At 38.8% G+C, this 19,702-nt stretch overlaps 1 protein-coding gene across 7 annotated transcripts in view; it reads right to left on the bottom strand.

Moving 5' to 3' along the window:
• CCDC146 (coiled-coil domain containing 146) overlaps positions 1–19,702 on the bottom strand; it is a 249,745-nt gene that overhangs the window by 12,674 nt on the left and 217,369 nt on the right. For all 7 annotated transcript variants that reach the window (XM_064374780.1, XM_064374777.1, XM_064374802.1 and 4 more), the window contains 5 exons: positions 7,842–7,937; positions 6,972–7,142; positions 2,834–2,922; positions 2,576–2,740; positions 1,026–1,250 (listed from right to left, as the gene is read on the bottom strand). In XM_064374780.1, the coding sequence (XP_064230850.1) occupies positions 1,026–1,250; positions 2,576–2,740; positions 2,834–2,922; positions 6,972–7,142; positions 7,842–7,937 (746 nt within the window). The remainder of the gene's footprint in view (positions 1–1,025; positions 1,251–2,575; positions 2,741–2,833; positions 2,923–6,971; positions 7,143–7,841; positions 7,938–19,702) is intronic.

The following is a 19,702-nucleotide window of genomic DNA, read 5'->3' as shown; positions in this document are numbered from 1 at the left end:
CCCTGTTTGTCCAAAAGCTTTGGTTTGTGCCAGGAGCCAAATAACATTTTTCCCCCCAGAAGAAACCTACCAGCCCTTTGGAAATGTGCTGTTCTTCAAAGGACCCTAAAGGTCTTCCCACACACTATGCATATCCATTACTTCAGAATTCCTCCTTTAATTGCTTCTGTGACTCCCCTCCCTCAAAACATGCATGCACGTAGTTGTACCTGGCTAATCCTAACTCTGTATTTTGTCTGTTTTCCTTTCAAAGGCTCTTCTCAAGATCAAGTTCTCCTGATTTAACTGCAGCCTGGATGAAATAATGATACTCCTAAAGGTCTTACTAACATGCTGAGCAAATGAACTGGGAGAATGGCTGAGTAAATATAATAAGACCAAACCTACCACATAAATGGGTTCAAGTTCCACACTTACTTATGTCAATTATGCTCAAAGAATTTGGTATTATAAGAGGCAGGAATGACCGTCTAGGAAAGGACACATCTTCAAGCAAGCAACTTCCCAAACCTCTCCTCTTTGCCTGTTTATGAGGACAGTATTTATTTCTTCTTCTTTTTTGGTGGGGAGCGGGTGGACAGAGTCTCGCTCTGTTGCCCAGGCTACAGGGAAGTGGTGTGATCTCGGCTCACTGCAACCTCTGCCTCCCGGTTTCAAGCGATTCTCGTGCTGCAGCGTCCCAAGTAGCTGGGATTACAGGCACCCACCACCACACCTGGCTAATTTTTCGTATTTTTTAGTAGGAATGGAGTTTCACCATGTTGCCCAGGCTAGTCTCAAACTCCTGAGCTCAAGTGATCCACCTGCTTTGGCCTCCCAAAGTGCTGGGATTACAGGTGAAAGCCACTGCGCCTGGTGTTAGGGATAGCATTTCCTATTCTCAGGGAAAACACACACAGTCCCTCCTCTCTAAAGGCTAATGAAACCTGAATATCAAATTTCTCTCACTATTCACTGTCAAGTCTACGTAGAGAAACATTCCTAAACTGGATCCCTGGTGCTCTGTTCTTATACCTGGATTTTACCTTTCATTTCGATGCTGAACAGCTTTTTCGTATCTTTTGCGAAGCTGCACCATCTCCCCTTCGATCATTGTGATCATATTGGCAAGTCTGTCAATGTTATTTAATTGGGCTTCCTTCTTTTCTTTCATTTCCTGAAGTTTTGATACAATTTTGCACACATCATTTTGCATGCTCTCTCTGATGGCAACATTGTTGGCGTGTTTCAGCATGGAATTTTGCAGCTTTCTTTTAAAATAATAAAACAATGGATAAGATTATAATTTTCTTTAGTTTATTTAAAAGCAATGAAAGCTTCTAAAACACAAGCACTATCAGAGCAGACCGTGCTTTAGTGTAGCCCTTGAAATGACGACTCTGGTAATAATGATACTCATCATGTGATACGGAATTTTCATAATCCTTCTGGGTCTCAGATTTTCTTTCCTTCCACATTAGAACATCTTTCCTTTGTGCCCCAATGTTCTACTGCGTCCCTTTATCAAAGCAAGAGACTGCAGTCATTCATTTTTTGTTCTGTCATTCTCAGGAGACTGCCGTCTTGAGGACAGAGATGGTTATATCCAATAATGTCCATTGGACATAGGTGTGCCTGACTCAGCCTATGGCCACAATAAATGCTGAATGAATGCATGGCCTCTATAAATGTATTTTATTTTCATATTAGATGAGAACTTGATTCAGAAATTCTATTTTCCTTTTCATCCGCTTCCCTCTCCTGAAATGAGACCACTTTATAATCGCTTTATTAAAGGAAACTGGGCAATAATGGCCACCAGAAAATTAGTTTGTGACCTGATTATGTACCAATTACTAACATAGGTAAAAGAATCCAGCAGATCTTGGCACATGGTAAATAATAAACGAAGAAAAAAACCATTGGTCAGAAACTTCTGAGTGTTTTTATATGGATTAGCTCATTTCATAGTAAAATGTCACATGAAATGAGGACTATTTTTATGGATAAGAATAGTGAGCTCAGAGAGACAAGGCAGCTTGTCCAAGGTCACACAGGTAATAAGTGGCAGGGGTGGTATTTGAGTCTAGACATCACCTCTTTTCATCATTCTGCTATAAGGTATTGCCTCCCACAACACATTAGACGCTTTAAATCAACCACCAGGGGATGTTGGTTAACAAACGATTTGATTATTTCCTAACTTCCAAATCCTAATTATTAGATTTGTGCTTTTCTTTCTAATTGGGCAGGTGAAAATCATCATAGTAACATCGTTATATAGTATGGTTTTTCATTCATTAAAAACATGACGCCCAAACAATAGAAGCATAATAGATTGTGATTCTATAAAATAAGATATTTGAACAAGGGCTTTTCTGACTTTCTAAAATACTATTCTTTTTATTTTTAATTTAATTTTTTAAACTTTTTTGAGACAGGGTCTCACTCTGCCACCCAGGCTGGAGTGCAGTGGCGCCATCTTGGCTCACTGCAGCCCCTGCCTCTTTTCTATCTTATTATCCTCAGGACTTTTAGGGTTCAAATGAATCATAAAACAAGCCTTCGGGAGGCCAATAGTTATTATAACACTTACCTTTCTTGACTAATTGCACTATTTCTCAGAATTTCAAGTTCATTTAATGACCTTTGATGCCTTTCTTTTATTTCATTTACTTTCTGGTGAGCTTTGTGGAGTAAATTAACAAATTTGTTTCTTTCATTTCGAACGGTGTCATACAGTTTAGCAAATTCTCTGAGTCTGTAAAAATACAAAGTGTTTACTGAAACTTATGAAGTATATATCAGGTTTTTGCCTAACCTAAATAGATAAAGTGTCATATAATTACTTTACCTCCGAAAAATTTCACATTTTTTCTTCTTGTGTATCCTGATTTCAAGATCCTTTGCTTTGATTTCCTTAACAATGTTGGTATATTTTTGCTGAAACGTAAAAAAAAAAAGTGAAATAAATAACATATGAACACTTCCAGCTTTATCCCACATCATTCTCTTCCATTAAAGACAACTCTCCAGCCTAGGCAACATAGCGAGACCTCATCTCTACAAATATAAAAAAATTATCCAGGTATGGTAGTGTGCACCTATAGTCCCAGCTATTCAGGAGGCCGAGGTGGGAGGATTGCTTGAGCTCAGGAGTTTGAGGCTGCAGTGAGCCAGTTCTGCATCACTACGCTCCAGCTTGTATGACAGAGTGATATCCTGTCTCAAAAAAAAAAAAAAAAGAACAATTCTATCTTGGCCTGCTGGGTTATACCGATCAGGGTGAAGGGTAAAAGAGATCTGAAAATATTCTGGCCAGCTGAACCGATTCACACTGGCTAAGACAAATGGTTACCTAAGGAAGAGAACAATCAAGAGAAGAGAAAAAGCAAAGAGCCTGCATAGGTTGGATTTGAGGAAAAGTTTGGAGAACTTTTGAGAGAGAGGAAGAGTGATTTTGAACTGCGCAGCTGGACTGGGTAAGTGTAGAGTTTATGGAAGATAGACAAGGGAAGAGGATTCCTAGTAAGTTTTGGTAAGTGTTATAAATGGTCTCTGTGGTGTTTTGTCAGAGACTGAAGCAATGATTTTAAAGTACTTTCCACTGTTTGTATGTGGGGTGTTTTCCTACACAATAAAGCATCATATTGAGACCAGCTGTAAGGAGGTGTTACACATAAATATTTTAAAAGAAAGCAGTTATATTTCTAAAGCTCTGAAAATGTATCAGGTGTTAAATACACTAGTTATGTTCTTCAAATCTAAAGACACTGGATCTTGCATCTGGGATAAGAAACATACTCAAAAATGAAGGATTTGCTGGTAGAAACTAGAGGAAATAGTTTGTCAGCTTTCTCTCAAGGACTGAGAGCAAAGCCCATTTGGTATGAGTGATTGAAAAGAAACTAGCCATAGAGCCAAGATTGATATGTAGCATTTTTCTAATTTTCTCCGTCAGAACAGGGGTCAGGAAGAAGCTAATATTTAAGTAACTGTATCCATGAATAATAAAACAGATGGAAAAATGTCTGTCTTGGGGGTGATAGCAACAGTTTTTTTCTTCACTTTTGTCTTTTTGTAGGAATATTGATGTGATGTGAACATAAAATAATAAGATTGACTCTCTTCTTACAGAAATTGCAGCTAGGTACAAGTAATATTTAACACATAATTCCTAATGCTAAAAATACTCAAGGGATAAACATTTGTCCTTTATCAATTTCTGTATCTCAAGAAGGATTGTTTTTTGGGGTTTAATACAAATTAGCTCATTTAATAATTAGGTTTACTTTACACAGGTTACTCACAGATAGATAACATGTATATCAGTTTTTGAGATTAACTGAAAATTATCTAAAGCATAAAACGGATCAGTGATTCTTTTAACAAGTAAGTATGGCCAGCCTGGACCACATGGTAAAGCCCCATCTCTACTACAAATGCAAAAACATTAGCTGGACATGTGGCAGGCACCTGTAATCCCAGCCCTCGGGAGACTGAGGCAGGAGAATCACTTGACCCTGGGAAGCGGAGGTTGCAGTGAGCCGAGATCGTGCCATTGCACTCCAGCCTGGGTGACAGAGTGAGACTCTGTCTCTAAAAAAAAAAAAGAAAAAACCAACAAGAACAAGTAAGTATACCTCTACTGTTTCTATAATTGCTAAAGAGAAAAGGGAAGAAGTTTCTCACTAGGGAAGACTCGCTTGAGTGGGATCTTCCCAGCCAACAACAGGTTGTCTTGAAAACCCTATTCCGGACCAGTCCCATTCTAGACCCTGACTTGGTGAAGATGGCTGGCTGGCTTTCTTTCTCTCCTCCCTCCTTCCCTCCTCCCTTCATCCTTTCCTCCTTCCCTTTCTCCTTCCCTTTCTCCCTCTTTCTCCCTCTCTCTCTCTCCCTTCCCTTCCTTCCCTTCTCCCTTCCTCCCTTCCTCTCGTCCTCTCTTTCCTTCTTTCTTATTTCTCATTTTTGACATGGAGTCTCGCTCTGTCGCCTAGGCTGAAGTGCAGTGGTGCGATCTTGGCTCACTGCAACCCCCACCTCCTGGGTTCAAGCGATTCTCGTGCCTCTGCCTCCTGAGTAGCTGGGATTACAGGCATCCACCATCATGACAGGCTAATTTTTTGTACTTTTAGTAGAGATGGGGTTTCACCATGTTGGCCAGGCTAGTCTTGAACTCCTGACCTCAGGTGATCCACCCACCTCAGCCTCCCAAAGTGCTGGGATTATAGGCATGAGCCACCGCTCCTGGCTGAAGATGGCATTCTCACATCTCTCCTCTCTCCTCTCCTTGTCCTGCTCCTGCATCTTACTCCCTCAGCCACCCTGTACTCTCAAGCTGCTTTTCTTCCATCCAGTCCTCCCGATCACTTCTTTACCTAGTGAAACCTCATGAACTTTCACTGTTGCTGCAGCCTTCAAGATGGAGTCTGAACTGTTTAACATGGATTAAGTAACTTTCATCATCTGACTTCTGCTCTCTGGCCTCACCATTTGACATCCTTTCTCCCCATTTTCCCATGTGCCAGCCATGCTGAACTTCTTTTAGTTTCTCAAATATTAAGGTGGAAAAATAAACAGTGAAAGGGGGATATGAAGTGCCTGCAGTGGGTTGTGTGATGTTGATCTTATCCTCAAGTCTTCTTTGCAAAAATCTACTTCATACCTCACTGCTCACTAATGCTTTGGTGTGAGTGAGCTCTTTTTGCAGAGTGAGAAGAAATGCCATCCAATGTAAATAAACAGAATGAGAACAAAGGGTGTACTTAGAAACAAACCACATCTGGGTCATTTGATAAATTCTTTAACTTTTAATTTTTTTTTTTTTTTTTGAGAGGGAGTCTTACTCTGTTGCCCAGGCTAGAGTGCAGTGGCACAATAATGGCTCACTGCAACCTCCACTTCCCAGGTTCAAGAGATTCTCCTGCCTCAGTCTCCAAGTAGCTGAGATTACAGGCACCTGCCACCACACCTTGCTAATTTTTCTATTTTAGTAGAGATGAGGTTTCACCACGTTGGTCAGTGTGGTCTCAAACTCCTGACTTCAAGTGATCTACCCACCTCGGCCTCCCAAAGTGCTGAAATTATAGGCATGAGTCACTGGGCCTGGCCCTGTCCTGTTCATTTTTAATAGGGAGCTTCTGGGCTTGATCTGGATATAATCTTTATATGGAATAAATGATTCTAATGGTAGAATTTTAGCTTGCATGACAGGAAGGCTGTTTTGCCATTTGTTTTGTTGATTTTGGGGAGAATGTTTCACTGGCACTTTATAGGAGCCCAGGAGAATCATGGTGTGATGCAGCAACTCAGGGTATCTGGCATTCTATTAAATGATGCTGTCTTGAAGTTGGGAGGGACAGCTGTCCAGTGCGTCCACTCTTGAGTTGTTCCTGGGCAAATCACAGTGGAGTCTGAGATGGGAGTGAAACCCAGATGACATCTGCAGCCTATGCAGCTGCCAGTCCTGTCCACTGGAAGCACCCACTTGATTCTTACTGAAACTGTCATCTCTTCAAATCCTCTGCTCTTTGTCAATGATCTCTTTTCCCCTCTAAATTATTGGCTACTGCTAATCCTGGGACTATTTCTCAGTGCATGATTGAATCTCTTTTAGGGATTTTATAATCACTGGAACTTGAAGGAGTGGTACAGTTACAGTGATCCCTTGGTATGCATGGGGAATTGGTTCCAGGACCCTTCGAGAATACAAAAATCCAAGCATATTAAAGTCCCAAAGTTGGCCCTGTGGAACTCACCTATAAGAAAAGTGGGCCTTCCATATACGCAGGTTTTGTATTCTGTGAGTACTCTATTTTTGATCTGCATTTGGTTGAAAAAAAAAAAAAAAACCGTATAATTGGACCCATGCAGTTCAAATTGATGTTGTTCAAGGGTCAATTGTATGGCTTTCTAATGCACATTGCATTAAAACCCAGCTACCTTGAACTATTGTGGTTACCAATGAATGGTTAAAAAAATGCAGTTACCTGAGCTTTCAGGAAATCCTTGGACTTTTGTTCCTTTTCATCAATTTTGACTTGAGTAATGTGGACAAGGTTGAACACTAGCTCTTTTATGTTTTCTTGGTCCTTTAAAAGCTTGTTTTCTTCTGCAAGTTGTTGTTCTACTAACTCAGACTCTATTTCTGATAGAATTTTCTTTTGAAAAAAAGAACACAGATAATATTATAACTTATTTGTTTGAAGGAATACAATAAAGCTAGTAACTTAGACTACCTTTTCATTTCCTATACAGAATGTATTTTATTAATACAGACAAGCCAGGTGTGGTGGCTCATGCCTGTAACTCGAGGCTTTGGGAGGCAGAGGCAGAAGGATCACTTGAGGCCAGCAGTTCAAGACCAGCCTGGGCAACATAGCAAGATCCCTCTCTACAAAAAAATAATTTTTAAAAAAGTGATGCCACTGTTTTAGCTTCATTTCTTTTATTTTGTAAAAGAATGTTAAAATCAGTGGGTTAACATGATAGAACTTTTTCTTATTCAGACTGTATTTTCAAGTGACGAAGAAAAAGAAGAGACATAAAAGCAAAAGAAAATTTGAAATCAGTCATTGGTGAAATAAAACATTTGTCGTTTACTTTTAAGGTAACCAGTAGCCCATAATTTAAAAATCTCATTCCCTTGAATACTTTTTGCTGGTTCAAACATATTCTTTTTTCTCAAATTTAATGTAGGATCAGAGTGGACTTTGAGATGAAGAAATATGCCCACATTAAACAGGATCATCCTCTCTTTGATGACTCTCTTATTGATAAGGTTTTGTGGAGCACAGTTAAAAACACAACTCTGTATTAACCATTCTTAGATAGAAGCTTAAATGAGAGTTGATATTAACCTGTTGGACCAAATTCCTCTTAGCCACTTCCACTTCCTTGTGAAGCTCTCGCCTTCTCTCAGATAATGTAGAATCATCTTTGGGGATAGCTTCAATCTGGAAATCAAAATTTAAAAACATGCATTTATGTAAGAAATAAATCTTCACTGCCATGTAGTCAACCTCATCACACACTTTTTGAAAATGGTGGGCAAATCACTAGTCTCAATCTTACAGGAACTTCCTTTTATGCCAAATATTCTTTAAAAGCCATTGCAAATTAAAATATGAAGACCTGCTGAAAAACTGTAATTTGCCAGCTGCAAATGTTTTATTATTTAGAAGCAAAATAAGTCTTACTAAGAATAGCTAACATTTATTGAGCATAAGCTAAGTGCCAAGTAAGGTTCTAAATGCCCATATATATATATGATCTTATTTCATCCTTATAATACCCCTCATGAGGTGGAGATTATTTTTCCCAATTGTACAGATGAGGAGAATGAGGCACAAACACATTTAAGCAACCTGCCTCATTGACGCAGGTGCAAACCCAGCGAGGTACACTTGGAACCCATGGTCTGCCTAACTTATGACCCAGCACTTTGAATACATGAATATACTATGACTTTTCAAATGATAATTATTACCAAGTGTGAGTACATTTATGAAATCTTATACGATAAAGAAAAAAATAGAATTTATTAATAGTGGGGATCATTTGCTACTTATATGTAGTCATTTGATTAGTAGCCAGAAAGTTCTTACACAAAAGAAAAGCCTCAACTTTTTGATTGATACTTAAAACTTCACCATTACATTTCTGTTGTAATGGCTTACACTTTTCTCCTGTGTTGACATACTTTGGGGAGAAGGCAGATCTCACACTATAAGTCTTTGTGGCCCTATTAGGAATGAGTGTGTCGGATTCTTTGTGATAAAGACGAGAGCAGAGAGGAGGACACATGGCAGCTGATGGGGAAAGGGTCATCTTGGGGTGCTTACAGCCTAGCTGACTTAGAGCAAGTTTAGAGTTGGATATTTACACCAAAAGCACATGACTCCAATCTGATGTGGTGCAATTCCTACTATGACAGCACACATTTGCAGGCCCTACGGTTGAATACTGGCTAAAATTTGACCCAAGAAGGGAGTGTCACATGTCTAGTGAGTTGAGGGTTACCTAACAGGATCTTTCTGAGGATCATGCTGCTATGTTAATGTCACTAAAGTGTGTCTTTGGATGCCTCATCATCCATGAACCTGGGCATCTTCAGTAGCACCTTCTGCACCCTCATGTCCACGTCCTGCTTTCCCGTCGGTCTCCTACCCTGGAGCACTAGCTCTTGAGACACACACACTGGACTCAGGAAAACAAGACGTGGTCTTGTGAAACATGTCTAACAATATACAGAATTTTGTGGACTTAACAAACATAAAATTGCTATAGCAGATCAGAAAAGGGAGAACTCAGTATAGAACTGAATAATCGGGAAAGCCTTCTTGGAAGAGGTGAGTAATCATCAAAGAAGAGTTGATTTCTCCTTTAGGAAAGTCAAATTAAGTCCTCCTGGATAGAGGAAGTCCAGCAAACATCCTGGATCCTTGTCTGATTCTCTGCTACAGGTATGCCTGGAGTGGGATGTCCTCATGCTCAGCTCCTGGGTAGAGGCAGATCTGTATGTGAAAGATAACTGGGACCAGGAACCCTTATAAGGTTTTGACAGGAAATATGATAAAAGCACACTCACTAACTTCTATGTCAACTATAGGCTCTCGGCAGATTTTTCTGGTTTAAGGTCTCAGACACTTTGGTTACTTACAGTATTTTGAAACACAAACAATACCGCAATAAATTATGTTCATTTTGAACTCTGGCTATTCCTTCTCTGATTCCTTTTTCTATTCTCCATAAAACCCAGCCTTCTAGTTTCCTTCTAGGCAGGAATTAGGCAGGCTTAGTTTGTGGAAGAGGTGACAAGATGAGCCATCGGTAGCAGGGCCAGCTGGTTGCCTAGCCAATAGCCACCCTCCACTTTGACCTTAGCAACTGTATTACTGTATTAGGGTTTTCTAGAGGGAGAGAATTAATAGGACTCTCTGGGAGAGTCTCTATGTACAAGTCAAATATATATATATATATATATCTCATGTGAGTTATATATTTGATATATATATATGATGTGAGTTATATATTTGATATATATATGAGTTGGTTAAATATTAACTCACATGATCACAAGGTCCCACAATAGGCCATCTGCAAGCTGAGGAGCAAGAAAAGCCAGTCTGAGTCCCCAAACTGAAGAATTTGGAGTCTGATGTTGGAGGTCAGGAAGGGTCCAGCATAGGAGAAAGATGTAGGCTGGGAGGCTAGGCCAGTCTCTCTGTTCACATTTATCTGCCTGCTCATATTCTAGCCACACTGGCAGCTGATTAGATTGCACCCACATTAAGGGTGGGTCTGCCTTTCCCAGCCCACTGACTCAAATGTTAATCTCTTTTGTCAACACCCTCACAGACACGCTCAGGATCAATACTCTGTATCCTTTGATGCAATCAAGTTGACACTCAGTATTCACCATGACAGCAACAGAATGCCATTTTTGTTCAGAGTTGCAATGTAACCAGGAGTCCTGGGGGGTGGGGTGGGGGAAAGCCGGCCAAGCCAGCAATCATGTATGCCTTTTGCTCCTTGCCCTTCCTCCTCTTTGTGTGAGTTTATGCTTAAAGGTAGAATGGCCATTTTCTGACTATGGAGAAGCAATGTACACCCTAAGGTTGACTGAAAAGGGAGCTAAAAGGATCCTAGACTTTTCATTATGTGAAATAATCTGTTGTGCACCTCTGTTCTTTTTATTGAGTAAAACAACTCCCTATTTAGCAAAACCATTACAGTTGAGTTTCTGTTACTTGTTGAAGCCAAACTGCAAACCTAACCTAACTGGTGTTTCTATTGAAAGGAAACCTTCCTAAGGTAACCGGGAAAATAGGCTGGAGTTAGACTGAGCTCTCCATTAATGTGGGAGGAAAAAAATATCAAGTATCAAAGTTCTAATTATATGGTCTGGAGTTACTTGAGATAGTTACCATTTCTTTTGAGTCCCAAATTGCATGTATCAGGTTTTGTAAGCTTATGTTAGTTCTTTTAGTTTTTATAGTGTAGCACTTCACACTTAAAAATGTATTTATTGTAACCAAACAACAGAAATGTGTAAAGAAAAAAAAAAAAAAACTGCTTCCTATCTCTGCTACTTCAAGTACTACTCCCCAAGAGTCACTGTTAATAGTTTTGGTATCTGTTCTTCCAGGCATTTTCAATGCATGAATAATCATTGGTAACTTTCATAAAAGTTAAGCAATTAGACATTATTTGTTACTGTAAATATCCCAATTATTTGATATCAGTGAACCTCAGTTTAACACTTTGATATTTTTCTAAAGCATTTCAAACTTTCATGAGGCTTGCACCTTGAGTTTCTGGGAGAGTCTTATGTACAAGTCAAATGCCATAGGAGAATCAAACGACTGTCTCTGGGGGAAAATACATTCTGAAGAACAGCTAGAGCTCTTCATGTTTACCTTTTATCTCTTTCATTTTTGGATTGCATGCAAGTCTGAGAAAATGTTCACTTGGGCTGGGAGTGCCTGGCCTGACCCACTCTTATTTTCAAGTACTGCCAGCTGTGGGCGGTGGCTGGGCTAATTATAAATCATAGGGTCAAAGAGGAAGCTAGTCTCTCACTGAAACTGTACTCGAACAAAAATACTGATTTTTCTTAAAATCAGTGAAGGAAATGGATTTTAATACATTTTAATTTCTGTTAGTTTTATATACTATGGGTGCTATTTTGTGAACTTATAGCTAGTAGTGTTGTAATATAAATAGCTTTTATAATATTTGTTAAAATCTGAACAACTTGTGTGCATTCCATTGCAAACTCTTCTTTGGTCAAGGGCCATGCCTTACATATTTTGTGTCCAGTCAGATCAAACTACAGTGACAAGTCTCACCATCACAGACAGCTTCCAATTAGAGTTATAGCATCCCATGCTTAAATATAAGCAGATAGCCAAGAATTACCATATATTGGAGGAAAGTTTCTAATAAGAGACAAAAATAAACAAAAAAAGAAAAATACAGAAGAAACACGAAGAAAAATAAAGTCTTATTTAAGACAAGAAGAATAAAGAAACTATCATTAATAGCCTCGAAATAAGATAATAAATATACTATGAAAACAAAACATTGAGAGAACAGAGCACATGGAAATATAAAATATGATAGCATAATGAAAGAGGAGAAGCGTTCAAAGGAAAGCTTGAAAAAAATTTCCCTTTTTGTAAGTCAAATTACAAAAAAGAATGGAAAATAAAAGACAAGAAAATTAGAGGACTGTTGTAGAAGGTCCAACATCTGCATAAAAGGAATCTAAGACAGAATAGAGAAAATTAAATAATTCAAGATGAAGTGTCAGAACTTTGGAAAGACATACATTTCTATAGACAGAGAACCCACTAAGTGCCCTACACAAGGGCTACAATGGGAACATCTTTGTAAAATGTAAAAATTCTGGTGGCAAGTAAGGGATCCTACAAATTCCCAGCATGGAAAAAAATGACTTCAAATAAAGGATCAATAACTGGAATGACACCAAATCTTCTTAATAGTGAAGCTAGAAGACAGTTAATCAATGCCTTCTTCCTGAGGGAAAATGATTTCCAACCTAAAATTCCATATCTGATTAGAGTATTAATGGTCTGTATGGCTAGTGTGAAGGTAAAATATTTTTTAGCATGCAAGGTCTTCTGACATACACTTTCTGACACACAAAATCTCAAACAATTACTTTTCACTAACATCTTCTCATGAAGGTACTGGAAGGCATGTCCCCTTTACCAAAAGGAAGTTAAGAGAAAAAAATAGACGAGATCCAAGAAATAGGGACTCCAACACAGAAGAGACATGAAGGGCATCACCAAGATGATGGAGTAAGACTCTTAAGATGAGAGCAGGGTGGTAAGCACGTAGAGAAATCGGACTACTTTGGAACAAGTCAAAAGGCTGAGAAAGAAAAAGGCAGCCCCTGATACCCAGGAGCAGAACCTGCACTTATAGGTAGGCCTTGGTATTCTCTGTTGAACATAAACAATTGCCCACAACATCAACTTCAGACAAAGCCACTCTGTAATCGTGATGGATCAGGAAAAAAACAAGGCCACTCCATAACAGTATTTGAACACAGACAAAAACACGAACATTGTCCAAGCCACAAAATACCATCAATTCTCCATGTACAGCTTTGTTTAACAATCACAGCTTTAGCCTCCATCTAGTCTTTTCTTTTTCTGGTAAAATTTAAGATACTTGACCACAGAATTACTCTCATTTCCTGAGAACAGCCAAATTTAGGGCAACGTCCCATTTCTTTAAATGATTCCTCAAGTCGTATGGCACAAACCCTTTAAGTCCTTTCTAATACCCTCTATTGAGACTCCCCACAATTCTCCATGGTTTGTGTTCTCTCTTGCTGCAATGTGTAATAAACTCAGCTCATTCAACTACTAGTGTATTCCTGTTAGTCTTTGGCTAGAGGTCACTGATGAGGCTCAGAAGAGATCTCTTCAAGAAGATTAAATGAATAGGTCATTAAATGTGTTTTAACATACTGAGAGGAAATTTATATAATTGGGGAGAAGAATTTGGGATTGAACTAATAAGCACACAGGAAACTATAAAAGTGTAAAGACAGGATGTTTATAAATTCCTGGGAACACAAAAAATTTTTAAGGAAGGGTAATTAAATAATATCACATGGCTCAGGTATAAATAACCTTTAAATATTCATAATAATGTGAACACCAAATTCTGAACTAACCAAAATTATGACATGAGAATACTGTGTGTACAGGGGGACAAGAAATGTATGTGTGGTGAACAGGGGTCTAAAGAGAGCTGAATCATCATCTGTTATTGAGATAAGTACAAAGATCAAGTCTACAACTGAAAACTCAAGTAGCAGCATCATAAGCATGTTACTTGGGGTATGAAGATATACTAAAAGAATCGGCTGAAGAAACAGCACTCGATTAGGAAGACATCTTGATTAGGAATGCGAAATATATAGGCAATCTTTCTTTCTATGCCTGGGGCAGACATCACCAATCAACTACAGAGCTCCTATCTGACAAGTCAGCACTGGGCCTCAGAATCCTTTGCCATATTGTAACTATAGGGAGCTACTCCCAAATGGAAGGAGCTGGCATTTGAGATGAAACCTATTTGCCTTTATTAGAATGTATGATCTTTATGATTCCTCTTGGTTCTTTCATTCCGTGATTATGTGAAATAATGATCCATTGAATGTCTTGAGCAGGTGTGTCACTTAAGAATATAAATTTGGTAGCAAAATGGAGGAAAAACTGGACATCAAAGGAAATGGACCGATAGAGAACAGCTGGTATACGGTTGCAGTCATTCAGGTAATGTAGAGTGTGTACTGAGAGGCATCTCCGGGGTTCATCTGTAGGGCTGGATGATGCCATCTTCCCCAGAGGAATAAAATAGCCATATTCACAGTCTTATCCTGACTATACCATTTACTTTAGGCTTTGAAAGAGTTCATATGCATAAAGGCAGGAAGGCAATATTTACTGGGTATCTTCTTGATACCACACATTTCCCCATTTGTAATCACTCATTCTTTGCAGTAATCCCAGTTCAAAGGTTTGGAAACAACTAACATAGAAAGGAATTCGATGGATCTAGAATATGAACCTGACACTGCCTGACTCAAAAGTGAAGCTCTCCTCAATAAAGTATGTTGTTATCATTGCCTTGAACACTGAAAATCAGACATGAAGAGAGAAAAATGCAGAACCACTTTTAAATCGAAGCAAAGAGAGATGAAACTGCTAGAAAACTACAATTAAAGAAAAATTACAGTATGTAGAAAGTGTCATATTCACTTGGTAAGAGGATTTTGTAATTGCCACAATCTTGGACATGACCTTAGGTTTAGAAAGTGAATAACTTTATAGATTCATGATAGTCTGGCCCCTAAAACATGGTGGGGAGTGTCACAGAAAAATCCCAGGAATTATGTTTTTTTTTCTTTTCAACTCCAAGTGGAAGTCAATAAGAGGCATGTTTTTTTTCCCTTCAATTATTTTTATTGTGAAGTGTATCATCATACATTCAGAAGTGTATAAAATTGTACAGTTTGAAAAATGATAAAGATCCATGTACACATGCATACAATATCCTGGTTAAGAAATAGGTCAGTACTAGAACTTTAGAAGCTTCCTGTGCGTCCCTCCCTAATCACACCCTCTCCTGCCCACCTCCAAGCAAGCATCTGCCTTACTTTTGGGGTAATCACTCCTTTGCTGTTCTTTACAGATCCCTTATTTATATAGTCATCCCTCAAAATCCATAGGGGACTGGCTGTAGGTCTCGTGTAGACGTTCTCACTCATAGGTGGGTGTTGAATAATGAGAACACATGGACACAGGGAGGGTAGCATCACACACTGGAGTCTGTCAGGGGGAAATAGGGGAGGGACAGCGGGGGGTGGGGAGTTGGGGAGAGATAGCATGGGGAGAAATGCCAGATATAGGTGATGGGGAGGAAGGCAGCAAATCACACTGCCATGTGTGTACTTATGCAACAATCTTACATGTTCTCCACATGTACCCAAAACCTAAAATGCAATAAAAAAATAAAAATAGCAATACAATTAAAAATAATATAAATCTTAAAAATACAGCTATACAACTATTTACTTTTTTAATTTTTATTTTGAGACAGAGTCTCATTCTGTCACCCAGGCTGGAGTGCAGTGGTGCAATCTCAGCTCACTGCAACCTCCACCTCTCGGGTTCAAGCAATTTTCCTGCCTCAGCCTCCTGAGTAGCTGGGATTACAGGTACCTGCCATGGTGACCAGATAATTTTTGTATTTTTAGTAGAGATGGGGTTTCACCATGTTGGTCAGGCTGGTCTCAAACTTCTGACCTCAAGTGATCTGCCCACCTCGGCCTCCCAAAGTGTTGGGATTACAGGCGTGAGTCACTGCACCTGGCCATAGTTACATATTTTTCATTCTATTCGGTATTACAAGTAACTAACAGTCATGTTTAAATGCAGACGTGTACTGTAATGTGTGATATTATTACATGAGAGTGTGATGTCTTTGCTTAAGGAATTTCAGTTTGTCATGGCAATGCATATGGTCATTAAAAGCTCTGATGGTTTTGCCTAACCCCAGCAAAGTCTTTCTGCCTATGGCAGGCAAATCTTCCACTTGCCCATGCCTAGACTTGGCAAATGTCTCAGGGAGGGAAAAGGCGACCTGTCTCTGCTCACCAGGAAGTGATGATGCCTTTGTGGAATTTACTTCCTACTTGCATATGTCTGTTAAAAATATATGATTTTTAGTTTTTTGATTTTTTTTTTCTGGCTGTTATAGCAGAAACCATCATCCGTTACAACATTTTGTATTTAGGAGTAGAACTGGTAGGATCATGTTGTATATTATGTTTATGAGTCCCTCCCTTCTACGGTACTTAATCTAGATTTACTTGCAGAAGTGAATCTATGTCTGTTTTGGGTGTGTAGTCTTTTAGAACCTATCTTGTGATTTTTAAAAAATCAATGTATAATCCTTTTTGAGCTCACTAAGAAGTATTAATTTATGTGACAAATTATTCCTTCTATTTAGGTTACCTTACTATTCAATATTAAGAGGAATGCTTTGATGATTCAGCATTAGAAACATACTAAATGGATTGACTTTACTTACTACCATAATTACCAAAATTGGTTATTAAAGACAATGATACATTTTAACCCATTGTTTAAAGAAATCTTACTGAATGGTTATTTGATCAATAAACAGGAATTGTTTTATTAGTACAGGCAACCCTTGCTGGTTTTAAGAGTCTCCTACTCCATCCCACAGCCAATATCATACTGAATGGGCAAAAACTGGAAGCATTCCCTTTGAAATCTGGCACTAGACAAGGATGCCCCCTCTCACCACTCCTATTCAATATAATATTGGAAGTTCTAGCCAGAGCAATCAGGCAAGAAAAAGAAATAAAGTGTATTGAATTAGGAAAGGAGGAAGTCAAATTGTCTCTATTTGCAGACGACATGATTGTATATTTAGAAGACCCCATCGTCTCAGCCGAAAATCTCCTGAAACTGATAAGCAACTTCAGCAAAATTTCAGGATATAAAATCAATGTGCAAAAATCACAAGCATTCCTATACACCAATAACAGACTTAAAGAGAGCCAAATCAAGAACGAACTGCCATTCACAATCGCTACAAAGAGAATAAAATACCTAGGAATACAACTAACAAAGGATGTAAAGGACCTCTTCAAGGAGAACTATAAACCCTGCTCAACGAAATAAGAGAGGACACAAACAGATGGAGAAACATTCCATGCTCATGGTTAGGAAGAATCAATATTCTGAAAACGGCCATACTGCCCAAAGTAATTTATAGATTCAACGCTATCCCCATCATGCTACCAATGACCTTCTTCACAGAACTGGAAAAAACTACCTTAAACTTCATATGGAACCAAAAGAGAGCCCGCATAGCCAAGTCAATTCTAAGCAAAAAGAACAAAGCTGGAAGCATCATGCTACCTGACTTCAAACAAGGCTACAGTAATCAAAACAGCATGATACTGGTACCAAAACAGATATAGACCAATGGAACAGAACAGAGGCCTCAGAGGCAACACCACACATCTACAACCATCTGATCTTTGACAAACCTCACAAAACAAGCAATGGGAAAAGGATTCCCTGTTTAATAAGTGGTGTTGGGAAAACTGGCTAGCCATATGCAGAAAGCAGAAACTAGGCCCCTTCCTGACACCTTACACTAAAATTAACTCCAGGTGGATTAAATACTTAAACATAAGACCTAACACCATAAAAACCCTAGAAGAAAATCTAGGCAAAACCATTCAGGACATAGGCATAGGCAAGGACTTCATGACTAAAACACCAAAAGCATTGGCAACAAAAGCCAAAATAGACAAATGGACCTAATTAAACTCCAGAGCTTCTGCACAGAAAAAGAAACAATCATTAGAGTGAATTGGCAACCAACAGAACGGGAAAAAATTTTTGCAATCTACCCATCTGACAAAGGGCTAATATCCATAATCTACAAAGAACTAAAACAGATTTACAAGAGAAAAACGAACAAGCCCATTCAAAAGTGGACAAAGGATATCAACAGACACTTTACAAAAGAAGATATATATGAGGCCAACAAACATATGAAAAAATGCTCATCATCACTGGTCATTAGAGAAATGCAAATCAAAACTACATTGAGATACCATCTCACATCAGTTAGAATGGCGATCATTAAAAAATCTGGAGACAACAGATGCTGGAGAGGATGTGGAGAAATAGGAACACTTTTACACTGTTGGTGGGAGTGTAAATTAGTTCAACCATTGTGGAAGACAGTGTGGCGATTCCTCAAGGACCTAGAAATAGAAATTCCATTTGACCCAGCAATCCCATTACTGGGTATATATCCAAAGGATTCTAAATTGTTCTATTATAAGGACACATGCACATGAATGTTCATTGCAGCACAGTTTACAATAGCAAAGACCTGGAACCAACCCAAATGCCCATCGATGATAGACTGGACAGGGAAAATGTGGCTCATATACACCATGGAATATTATGCAGCCATCAAAAACGATGAGTTCGCGTCCTTTGTAGGGACATGGATGAACCTGGAAACCATCATTCTCAGCAAACTGACACAAGAACACAAAATCAACCACCACACGTTCTCACTCATAGGCGGGTGTTGAAAAATGGGAACACATGGACACAGGGAGGGGAGCATTACACACTGGGGTCTGTTCGGGGGAACTAGGGAGGGACAGCACGGGGTGGAGAGTTGGGGAGAGATAGCATGGGGAGAAATGCCAGATATAAGTGATGGGGAGGAAGGCAGCAAACCACATTGCCATGTATGTACCTATGCAACAATCTTGCATGTTCTTCACATGTACCCCAAAACCTAAAATGCAATAAATATATATATATGTATGTGTGTGTGTGTATATATATATATATGTATGTATATGTGTGTGTGTGTGTCTATATATATATATATATATATATATATAGAGAGAGAGAGAGAGAGAGAGAGAGAGAGAGAGAGAGAGAGAGAGAGAGAGACTCCTACTCATCACATCATTCAGGTTTCCATTAATACTTTGAATGGACATTATACCTGCTGTCTACTATAAATCTTACTACGACTGAGGTGGGGTGGCCACAGGGTTTGCGTTTGCCCAAAGTTCCAATTTAACATCCTAATGTGCTATACTTTGGGCTGAGATGGAGTGGCTTGTAGTAAACTAATGCTTCCAACAAGAATAACTTGGAAAATTGGATTAAAAATATGTTTGAGAGCATAAGAGATGCAAAGATAAGTAGAGTTAAAATCATCGAAGGTATTAGCACTGTCTTGGGAGTAGTACTAATACTAATAATTTATACTGGACTCTAGTAAGTCAAAGATGACTGTTGTAATCTTCAGGATAACCACCCAAAGAACAGAAACAGAATGTAAAACTAACGATGCTTATCTAAAACAAGGATAACTGAACAACATGAAACGTTGATTAATCCCAAGGAAGGAAATGTCGGAGAGAAAATGGAATGCGAAGCAGATGGGACGCAGAGAAAGCAAAAGTAATATCATAGATAAGGACAAATATATCCACAATTACATTAAATATGAATTTTTAGACTAAATACAAGAATTAAAAGGCAGAACTTATCAGACTAGATTTTGAGAAGTATATGCTGTGTATATGAGA

This window comes from Aotus nancymaae, unplaced genomic scaffold, assembly GCF_030222135.1.
Source record: "Aotus nancymaae isolate 86718 unplaced genomic scaffold, 86718_ANA_hifiasm-v0.15.2.pri h1tg000002l, whole genome shotgun sequence".
Classification (NCBI taxonomy): domain Eukaryota; kingdom Metazoa; phylum Chordata; class Mammalia; order Primates; family Aotidae; genus Aotus; species Aotus nancymaae.
This window is presented reverse-complemented; position numbering and strand designations above follow the sequence as displayed.